Raw genomic sequence first — 12,074 nt, 5'->3', positions numbered from 1 at the left:
CGGCTAACGCTGGCCCGTTCCACTCCCCGCGGCTAACGCTGGCCCGTTCCACTCCCCCGCGGCTGACGCTGGCCCGTTCCACTCCCCCGCGGCTGACGCTGGCCCGTTCCACTCCCCCGCGGCTGACGCTGGCCCGTTCCACTCCCCCGCGGCTGACGCTGGCCCGTTCCACTCCCCCGCGGCTGACGCTGGCCCGTTCCACTCCCCGCGGCTGACGCTGGCCCGTTCCACTCCCCGCGGCTGACGCTGGCCCGTTCCACTCCCCGCGGCTGACGCTGGCCCGTTCCACTCCCCGCGGCTGACGCTGGCCCGTTCCACTCCCCGCGGCTGACGCTGGCCCGTTCCACTCCCCGCGGCTGACGCTGGCCCGTTCCACTCCCCGCGGCTGACGCTGGCCCGTTCCACTCCCCGTGCGGCCTGACGCTGGCCCGTTCTGAGGAAACACTGAGTGTGACCAAAACCTTTATTCCTTCACGTCTGTCCCAGTCAAGATCCTATTTGCTCAGAGCCTTGAACTGGCTGTGTGTGTGAATAATGTCATGTCTTTAAGAGAGACACTGTTATCAAATAAACAGATTGCTTCTTCTATGGAAATATTGTTGATCAGTACAATAAAGTCCCAAATGGAAGGGAAACAATTGTTTTTTTCATCTGCAGCACCATGAAATCAGCCAGAAAGCTCTACCTCAATTCATGGTCACGCTGCTATTCAATATGCATTCAGCTGTAATGTGAATACACCTAGATCTTGATTTGCTCAGTTTATCAGTAGAGATTTACTGTTCTAATACATTATTACCATGTTATGTAGTTAGGTTAGTAAAAAAAAAATGAAGTCAAATTGATTGTATAATTCATTCATTTAACGCATACATTCAAAAATAAAACATTTAAATTAAAACTCGAAAATCTGTCTGGTTCAAGTGCCATTCTGTGACATTGGCCATGGTATTGTTTTAGTACTGTATTGTGATACTTAACCTGGTATCCGTATGGAAGTTGAACTTTTAGCATGGTAACGACACTGTTCACAGTTGTGAAAGTAACGCTCACGAAGCAAAAGTGGTCCCTGAAAATTGCTTACTACGTCACATATGTATAGATATGTGCACAACGTCAGTGCTCACTCTGCTGTGTGTGCATCTTGCTAGCTGTCACTCAAATAGCGAAGGGGCTGAAAGCTCATTGGCTAGAACTTGAAATGCTAGGGGCTGACCCACATGGGGGAAATGGCGCAGTATAGTTCCAGAAAAAGTTACTTTCAAACTAGGGATTTCGTGGCTAATTGAGTTAAGGTGGTAATTCTGCTCCTCGATTCTGAATGTGTGAACGACACGTTGACACATCAGCCCAAAGCCAGAGGGGTAAAGAACATACTGAGTAGGCACCAAGGTTTCACAGCAAGTCTTTAAATAAGTAATATTATACTATATGATTGTAAACTTGACTTGACCTTAGGTTCACCGGGAGGTGCCGGGCGCTGAGCGCTACCAGGAAGCCATGTCCCTCAACCAGGGCCCCGCCCCTCCACTGGAAAGACCAACCGCTTCAGCTCCCGCAGGGCAAAGGTCAGTGTGTGTTTGTGTGTTTGCGCGGGTGTCTCTGTCTGTCTGTCTGTGTGAGTGAGAGTGTTTATATTATCTGTCTGTGGAAGGAAGGCAGATGGAGAGTGAGAGTGATGCAATTGTTGACTTTAGTGTGTGTACACAGTATAGTGACAGTGTAGCAGGAGAGACAGCAGAGAACCAGTGGTTGGCCTGGGATGTTGACTGCTATTTACCCCCATCCTAAAGAATGTTCAGTCTCACTCCTTAATGTCTGTGTGTCTGTGAGGGAAATGATTTGTTTCTCTATTTATGAACAGACATTTTGTTTTTGATGGTTTGTCTTTGTGCTGGCGTGGATGTTGGTGTGTTTTTGCTGCGATAGTTTCTAATCTAATCCTACATTTGATCTATGCTGATGCTTTGGTGGGAGGAGGTGTCTTGGTGGCTGGGTCACTGCTGCTGTTCTCGCTTGACTCAAATGATCTTCCTCTCTCCTCCTATCATTTAATCCTCCCTCGTTCTGCTCTCCTCTCTGCTGTGGAACAGATGACTGGTGTTCTAAAGGTAAGCTCTGACCTCTGCTTGTTAGAGCATTAATTAGGACTGGCTAATGATGTCAGTCTCCTAACTCTATGCATGCATTGTCATGCTCTCTGCCGTCTCCTAGAGGACGATGTGTGTAAGAGACAGTGTGCAGCGTGTGAGTCTGTGTTAGCATGTGTGCTCCTACCTAGCGGCTTTTTCAGTGGCTCACAGAGCTGTGTGGTTCTAGAGAACCATAGCGGTTAGAGGGTTCTAGAGCACCGTAGCAGGTTACCGTACGGGTTCTAGAGCACCGTAGCGGGCGGGGGTTCTAGAGCACCGTAGTGGGTGGGGGGTTCTGGAGCGCCGGGCGGGGGGTTTATTGAGTGTTCTGTGCGTCTGTTTCTCAGTGTTCTGATTTTCTGTTGCAGGGAGAAATGAAGACGGAGCAGATATGATTGACATTCCAAAGAGGACTACACCTGCCAAAGGTAACACAGTATAAAGTAGCATCATGTAGACTGGAATATGCATGTTTCCCCTGTCCACTCATCTGTTGTACTGATCTGAAAGAAGTGACCAGGCGACAGCTAAGCCAGCCTAATGAGCTTCCATCACATTGTTTTCACCTGTGAAGTTTTTCCCTGGGAAACGAGGTCAAATCATGTCAGTGATCTTCAGTTCTGAAATTCGAGCTCTGACTTGGAATTCCAAGTTGGATGACCATTCAAAGTGACCCCCCCCGTCCAAAGCTCCCAGTTCTCTTGAACTCACTGAAGTCTGAGATTTATGAATGCAGCAACAGTGCAGGTGAAAATGAGAAGACAATGAGATGCCTCCATGTTTCTACCACCTCTCCCTCCGTGTGTATCTCCAGGTTATGAGCTGTTGTTCCAGCCAGAGGTGGTGCGTGTCTACACCTCTCTGCTGAAGGAGAGTAAGAACCCCACCGTGCTGGAAGCCTCCGCCGGAGCCGTGCAGAACCTGTGTGCCGGACGCTGGACCGTGAGTCAACCACACCACCACCACCACACACCTTGAGACACCACGGCCTGTTAGTTTAACACAACCACCACCAGGCCCAACACCACCACACACCTTGAGACACCACGGCCTGTTAGTTTAACACAACCACCACCAGGCCCAACACCACCACACACCTTGAGACACCACGGCCTGTTAGTTTAACACAACCACCACCAGGCCCAACACCACCACACACCTTGAGACACCACGACCTGTTAGTTTTTAACCTGAACACAACCACCACCAGGCCCAACACCACCACACATCTTGAGACACCACAACCTGTTAGTTTAACACAACCACCACCAGGCCCAACACCACCACACACCTTGAGACACCACGACCTGTTAGTTTAACACAACCACCACCAGGCCCATCACCACCACACACCTTGAGACACCACGGCCTGTTAGTTTAACCCAAACACAACCACCATCAAACCCAACACCACCACACATCTTGAGACACCACAGCCTGTTAGTTTAACACAACCACCACCAGGCCCAACACCACCACACACCTTGAGACACCACGACCTGTTAGTTTAACCTGAACACAACCACCATCAAACCCAACACCACCACACATCTTGAGACACCACAGCCTGTTAGTTTAACACAACCACCACCAGGCCCAACACCACCACACATCTTGAGACACCACAACCTGTTAGTTTAACACAACCACCACCAGGCCCAACACCACCACACACCTTGAGACACCACGACCTGTTAGTTTAACCTGAACACAACCACCACCAGGCCCAACACCACCACACATCTTGAGACACCACAGCCTGTTAGTTTAACACAACCACCACCAGGCCCAACACCACCACACATCTTGAGACACCACGGCCTGTTAGTTTAACACAACCACCACCAGGCCCAACACCACCACACACCTTGAGACACCACAACCTGTTAGTTTAACACAACCACCACCAGGCCCAACACCACCACACACCTTGAGACACCACGACCTGTTAGTTTTAACCTGAACACAACCACCACCAGGCCCAACACCACCACACATCTTGAGACACCACAACCTGTTAGTTTAACCCAACACAACCACCACCAGGCCCAACACCACCCACACATCTTGAGACACCACGACCTGTTAGTTTAACCCGAACACAACCACCACCAGGCCCAACACCACCACACACCTTGAGACACCACGACCTGTTAGTTTAACCTGAACACAACCACCATCAGACACACATCCCTTTCAGCCTCCTTACTTGACCTCTAACAGAAACCCTTTACACCTGGACCGTAAGTCAATCACAGTATAATCACAAACTCCACCTGCAACCCAGACACCACCTTTCTAGACTCTTGTTAAACCACAGTCTAGTACTCAAAAGTCTGTCCATTTCCTGAACACAAATACACTACAATATTCATTGATCTATATGTATTCTCTGTCTCAGTATGGGCGGTATAATTGATCTGTATGTATTCTCTCTCCTGTCTCAGTATGGGTGGTATAATTGATCTGTATGTACTCTCTCTCTCTCTGTCTCAGTATGGGCGGTATAATTGATCTGTATGTATTCTCTCTCTGTCTCAGTATGGGTGGTATAATTGATCTGTATGTATTCTCTCTCTCTCTCTGTCTCTGTATGGGCGGTATAATTGATCTGTATGTATTCTCTCTCTGTCTCAGTATGGGCGGTATAATTGATCTGTATGTATTCTCTCTCTGTCTCAGTATGGGCGGTATAATTGATCTGTATGTATTCTCTCTCTCTGTCTCAGTATGGGCGGTATAATTGATCTGTATGTATTCTCTCTCTCTGTCTCAGTATGGGCAGTATAATTGATCTGTATGTATTCTCTCTCTGATCTCAGTATGGGCGGTATAATTGATCTGTATGTATTCTCTCTGTCTCAGTATGGGCGGTATAATTGATCTGTATGTATTCTCTCTGTCTCAGTATGGGCGGTATAATTGATCTGTATGTATTCTCTCTCTGTCTCAGTATGGGCGGTATAATTGATCTGTATGTATTCTCTCTGTCTCAGTATGGGCGGTATAATTGATCTGTATGTATTCTCTCTGTCTCAGTATGGGCGGTATAATTGATCTGTATGTATTCTCTCTCTCTCTGTCTCAGTATGGGCGGTATAATTGATCTGTATGTATTCTCTCTCTCTCTGTCTCAGTATGGGCGGTATATCCGTGCGTTGTTGCGTCAAGAGAAGGGTCTTCCCATGATGACAGAGCTGTTGGCCCATGGCAACGACCGGGTGGTCAGGGCCATGTCTGGAGCTCTGAGGAACCTGGCTATCGACGCTCGCAACAGAGACCTGCTCGGTTAGTACAGTTTCTGTGGAACTGTTTTTCCCTCTCCCTGTTTCTCTTGCTCTCTCTCTCCCTCTCTTTCTCCCTCTCTCTTTCTCCCTCCCTCTCTTTCTCCCTCTCTCGCGCTCTCTTTGAGCCAACCTGTGTTATCAAATACTACAGCTATGTCTCTCTAACTCTTGTCTCTGTAGGTAAACATGCAGTTCCCCACCTGGTATCCAACCTGCCTGGTGGGGGTCAGAGCCAGCCTGTGAGGGCTCTGTCAGAGGAGACGGTGGTGTCTGTACTGAGCACCCTTCATGAGGTTCTGGGCTCCAGCCTGGACGCTGCCAAGATCCTCAGAGCCTCGCAGGGCATCGAGAGACTGGTGCTCATCAATAAGGACGGGTAAGCTGGTGTGTGTGTGTGTGTGTGTGTGTGGTGTGTGTGAGACAAAAAGAGGTGCATGTGTCTCTTTCCATCAGTCTGGATGATGTTGAACAGAAGTGTCAAACTCGGTCTCTGGTGGGCTGAGGGTCTGCAGGGTTTCTCCCTTTTACTGATCAATTAGACACTAATTGAAAGGAAAAACTGGGATTGGGGGTGTCGGAACTCCCGGTGGAATGGGGGTGTAGTTGACCCTCCTACTGGTGAGTTGGGTGGAATGGGGGGTGTAGTTGACCTCCCTCCTGGGTCAAATGGAATGGGAGGGTGTAGTTGACCTCCCTCCGGGGTCAAATGGAATGGGGTGAGGACCCCTCCGGGGGGGACTGGGAGGTGTGAGGCTCCTCCGGGGTGGAATGGGGGTGTAGTTGACCTCCCTCCGGGGTGGACTGGGAGGGTGTAGTTGACCTCCCTCCGGGGTAGACTGGAGGGTGTAGTTGACCTCCTCGGGGTCCAAATGGAATGGGGGTGTAGTTGACACCTCCCTCCGGGGTAGACTGGGTGGGTGTAGTTGACCTCCTCCGGGGTCAAATGGAATGGGGGTGAAGGACCTCCCTCCGGGGGGGAATGGGAGGGGTGTAGTTGACCTCCTCCGGGGTGGACTGGGGGGTGTAGTTGACCTCCCTCCGGTGTGAATGGGAGACCCCGGGGTGGAATGGGAGGGGTGTAGTTGACCTCCTCGGGTGGACTGGAGGGGTGTAGTTGACCTCCTCCGGGTGGACTGGGGGTGTAGTTGACCTCCCTCCGGGGTGGACTGGGGGTGTAGTTGACTCCTCCGGGGTGGACTGGGGGGTGTAGTTGACCTCCCTCCGGGGTGGAATGGGAGGGGTGTAGTTGACTCTCCTCCGGGGTGGACTGGGGGTGTAGTTGACCTCCTCCGGGTGGACTGGGGGGTGTAGTTGACCTCCTCCAGGGTGGAATGGGGGGTGGAGTGACCTCCCTCCGGGGTGGAATGGGAGGGTGTAGTTGACCCCTCCGGGTGGACTAGTTGACCCTCCGGGGTCAAATGTGGGGTGTAGTTGACCTCCCTCCGGGGTGGAATGGGGGTGTAGTTGACCTCCCTCCGGGGTGGACTGGGGGTGTAGTTGACCTCCCTCCGGGGTGGACTGGAGAGGGGTGTGGTTGACCTCCCTCCGGGTGGACTGGGAGGGGTGTAGTTGACCTCCGCTCCGGGGGAATGGGGGGTGTAGTTGACCTCCTCCAGGGTGGAATGGGAGGTGTAGTTGACCTCCCTCCAGGGTGGAATGGGGGGTGTAGTTGACCTCCCTCCGGGGTGGACTTAAACTCCCTCCGGGGTAGATGGGGGGGTGTAGTTGACCTCCCTCCGGGGTGGACTGGAGGGTGTAGTTGACCTCCCTCCGGGGTGGACTGGGGGTGTAGTTGACCTCCCTCCGGGGTGGAATGGGGGTGTAGTTGACCTCCCTCGAGGTGGACTGGGGGGTGTAGTTGACCTTCCTCCGGGGTGGACTGGGGGTGTAGTTGACCTCCTCCGGGGTGGACTGGGGGTGTAGTTGACCTCCCTCCGGGGTGGACTGGGAGGTGTAGTTGACCTCCTCCGGGGTGGACTGGGGGTGTAGTTGACCTCCCTCCGGGGTGGACTGGGGGTGTAGTTGACCTCCCTCCGGGGTGGACTGGGGGTGTAGTTGACCTCCCTCCGGGGTGGAATGGGGGTGTAGTTTACCTCCTCCGGGGTGGACTGGAGGTGTAGTTGAATCACCTCTTTCTGTTTGATGCTGTTTCTCTTTCTGAGTCCTCCAGTTCTCTCTCCTGATAGGAACCGGTCAGAGCGAGAGGTGCGTGGTGCCGGCCTGATACTCCAGTTAGTTTGGGGCTATAAGGAGTTGAGGAAGACCCTGGAGAAGGATGGCTGGAAGAAGACAGACTTCATGGTGAACCTCAACCCGCCCAACAGCACCCAGCCCCGGGTCAACGGAGGATATGAAGACAGTACGCTGCCGCTCATAGACAGGGGTGAGACAGACCATAACATCTAGCTACACACACACACACACTGAGGTCTTCACAGGTCTACCCCAATATCTGAGACCCGACTCCGGAACTAAGTGTCTGAGTCTAAAATTGTCCCTGGGGTCTGGGTTGGATCCATGTTTGATTGCCACAGGTCTCTGGTTTATGTAACTACAGCTGATGGACCGGACCCGACCACAGCTCTGAATATCCTATAGCGGTTGTATTCAGTGGTTTTCTGTGGGGACCCCATTCCCCCCCCCCAGAATTTCTCACAACCCACACCCCCAACAAATCTAATGACACAACCCTGAAATTTGTCAAATTCCATTTTAACATCAACCTTTTATTCATTACATTTTCATCTCTCTGAAAAATACATTTACTCAATAAAATTATAATATTTCTCAGAGTTTGTATATTCTCCCAATCTGTGGTCTTAATTAAAACCAAAAAGAGTATTTGTTTATGTGGGGAACCCAGTCACCTATCTACAATCTCCGACCACTCGCCTATAACCGACCATACTATAACCTACCACACTATAACCTACCACACTATAACCTACTACCACCACACTATAACCTACCACCACCACACTATAACCTACCACCACCACCACACTATAACCTACCACCACCACCACACTATAACCTACCACCACCACCACACTATAACCTACCACCACCACCACACTATAACCTACCACCACACTATAACCTACCACCACACTATAACCTACCACCACACTATAACCTACCACCACACTATAACCTACCACCACACTATAACCTACCACCACACTATAACCTACCACCACACTATAACCTACCACCACCACCACACTATAACCTACCACCACCACCACACTATAACCTACCACCACCACCACACTATAACCTACCACCACCACCACACTATAACCTACCACCACCACACTATAACTCTTGATACTAGCCATCCCGGATCCGGGATCGTAAATACAGCCTCAAGCTCATTACCATAACGCAACGTTAACTATTCATGAAAATCGCAAATGAAACTAAATAAATATGCTAGCTCTCAAGCTTAGCCATTTGTTAACAACACTGTCATCTCAGATTTTCAAAATATGCTTTTGAACCATAGCAAAACAAGCATTTGTGTAAGAGTATTGATAGCTAGCATAGCATTTAGCCTAGCATTCAGCGGGCAACATTTTCACAAAAACAAGAAAAGCATTCAAATAAAATCATTTACCTTTTGAAAAACTTTGGATGTTTTCAATGAGGAGACTCAGCTAGATAGCAAATGTTCAGTTTTTCAAAAAATATTCTTTCATCACGTTTGGCTACCAAAAAAACGAAAATTCAGTCATCAAAGCAGCAAACTTTTTCCAAATTAACTCCATAATATCGACTGAAACATGGCAAACGTTGTTTAGAATCAATCCTCAAGGTGTTTTTCACATATCTCTTCGATGATATATCGTTCGTGGAAGTTTGGTTTCTCCTCTGAATCACATGGAAGAATACTTGCAGCTGGAGATTACGCACCAATTTGACGCAGGACACCAGGTGGACACTTGGTAAATGTAGTCTCTTATGGTCAATCTTCCAATGATATACCTACATATACGTCACAATGTTGCAGACACCTTGGGAAACGGTAGAAAGTGTAGGCTCATTCCCTGCCCATTCACAGCCATATAAGGAGACATTGGAACACAGCGCCTCCAAAATTTTGCTCACTTCCTGTTAGAAGTTTCATCTTGGTTTCGCCTATAGCATCAGTTCTGTGGCACTCACAGATAATATCTTTGCAGTTTTGGAAACGTCAGAGTGTTTTCTTTCCAAAGCTGTCAATTGTATGCACAGTCGAGCATCTTTTCGTGACAAAATATCTTGTTTAAAACGGGAACGTTTTTCATCCAAAAATGAAATACTGCCCCTAGAGTCTCAAGAGGATAACCACCACACTATAACCTACCACCACCACAACCTACCACCACCACACTATAACCTACCACCACCACAACCTACCACCACCACAACCTACCACCACCACACTATAACCTACCACCACCACAACCTACCACCACCACACTATAACCTACCACCACCACAACCTACCACCACCACCACAACCTACCACCACCACACTATAACCTACCACCACACTATAACCTACCACCACCACAACCTACCACCACCACGCTATGACCTACCACCACCACGCTATGACCTACCACCACACTATACCTACCACCACCACGCTATAACCTACCACCACCACGCTATGACCTACCACCACAGCTATGACCTACCACCACCACGCTATAACCTACCACCACCACGCTATAACCTACCACCACCACGCTATAACCTACCACCACCACGCTATAACCTACCACCACCACACTATAACCTACCACCACCACACTATAACCTACCACCACCACACTATAACCTACCACCACCACACTATAACCTACCACCACCACACTATAACCTACCACCACCACACTATAACCTACCACCACCACGCTATGACCTACCACCACGCTATGACCTACCACCACCACGCTATGACCTACCACCACCACGCTATGACCTACCACCACCACGCTATGACCTACCACCACCACGCTATGACCTACCACCACCACGCTATAACCTACCACCACCACGCTATAACCTACCACCACCACGCCTATAACCACCACCACGCTATAACCACCACCACGCTATAACCACTACCACGCTAACCACCACGCACTATAACCACCACCACACTATAACCACCACCACCACACTATAACCACCACCACACTATAACCACCACCACACTATAACCTACCACCACACTATAACCTACCACACTATAACCACCACCACCACACTATAACCACCACCACACTATAACCACCACCACACTATAACCACCACCACACTATAACCACCACCACACTATAACCTACCACACTATAACCTGCCACACTATAACCACCACCACCACGCTATAACCTACCACCACCACGCTATAACCTACCACCACGCTATAACCTACCACCACCACGCTATAACCTACCACCACCACGCTATAACCACCACCACCACACTATAACCACCACCACACTATAACCTACCACACTATAACCACCACCACCACACTATAACCACCACCACCACACTATAACCACCACCACCACACTATAACCTACCACCCACACTATAACCACCACACTATAACTGCACCTAGCACACCACCACACTATAACCACCACCACCACTATAACCTACCACCACCACGCTATAACCTACCACCACCACGCCATAACCTACCACCACCACGCTATAACCTCCACCACCACGCTATAACCTACCACCACCACGCTATAACCTACACCACCACGCTATAACCACCACCACCACACCTATAACCTACCACCACCACGCTATAACCACCACCACCACTATAACCACCACCACCACACTATAACCACCACCACCACACTATAACCTACCACCACACTATAACCTACCACACTATAACCACCACCACCACACTATAACCTACCACCACCACGCTATAACCTACCACCACCACGCTATAACCTACCACCACCACGCTATAACCACCACCACCACCACCACACTATAACCACCACCACCACACTATAACCACCACACTAGCTGTCTCTCATCCTGTGACTGTGTTTGTTTGTCAGGAGGAGGAGACAAGCGAGACATGATTCCACTAAATGATATGGGACCAGGTATGTCTGCACACACACACACACACACACACACAGGCCTAAACACACAGCTGTTAACAGGCCTTGGCTGTCTTCCAGATGCCTACTCCACACTGGACCAGGGGGGAGGAAGAACACTCTGGACGGAACACTGGAGCCTGCTGACAAAGACACAGCACAGGTACACACACACACACAGAGCATGTTCTCGCATGTCTCACTAAATACTGTGGTTAGCTTCTTTTCTCACAAACGATTTCTCACTTAACTTCTGACACTAACCCACTTTATCAACACTCTCTCTTCCCCTCTCTCTCTCTTCCCCTCTCTCTCTCTTATCTGATTTTTCTGGTTTTCATATTGTTCGTTCTGAACACACCCGTCTCTCTTTCTCTTTTTTCTCTCACTCTGCTTCAACCCACCACCTTTCTTCCCTCTTCTCCCTCCCCCTTTTCTCTCACCTGTCTTCCTTACCACCCTTTTCTCCCCCCTCCTCCCTGTTCTTTCTTTCTCGCTCCCCGTTCTTTCTTTCTCCCTCC

The 12,074-nt window shown here is 49.9% G+C and overlaps 1 protein-coding gene across 2 annotated transcripts; it reads left to right on the top strand.

The window, feature by feature from the left end:
• Positions 1 to 1,629: 1,629 nt before the first annotated feature.
• LOC135537899 (catenin delta-1-like) lies at positions 1,630 to 11,774 on the top strand. 2 transcript variants are annotated; one of them, XM_064963909.1, is made up of 8 exons: positions 1,630 to 2,111; positions 2,501 to 2,560; positions 2,947 to 3,074; positions 5,270 to 5,420; positions 5,600 to 5,795; positions 7,606 to 7,802; positions 11,512 to 11,556; positions 11,635 to 11,774. In XM_064963909.1, the coding sequence occupies exons 2-8, from the start codon at positions 2,524 to 2,526 to the stop codon at positions 11,757 to 11,759; spliced, it is 879 nt and encodes a 292-aa protein (XP_064819981.1). In that variant the 5' UTR covers positions 1,630 to 2,111; positions 2,501 to 2,523; the 3' UTR covers positions 11,760 to 11,774. The 2 variants fall into 2 exon arrangements, with proteins under 2 accessions (XP_064819981.1, XP_064819980.1); XM_064963908.1 differs by having other exon boundaries at positions 1,633 to 2,111; positions 11,509 to 11,556.
• Positions 11,775 to 12,074: the final 300 nt, after the last annotated feature.

Source organism: Oncorhynchus masou, unplaced genomic scaffold, assembly GCF_036934945.1.
Source record: "Oncorhynchus masou masou isolate Uvic2021 unplaced genomic scaffold, UVic_Omas_1.1 unplaced_scaffold_8697, whole genome shotgun sequence".
Taxonomy (NCBI): Eukaryota; Metazoa; Chordata; class Actinopteri; order Salmoniformes; family Salmonidae; genus Oncorhynchus; species Oncorhynchus masou.
This window is presented reverse-complemented; position numbering and strand designations above follow the sequence as displayed.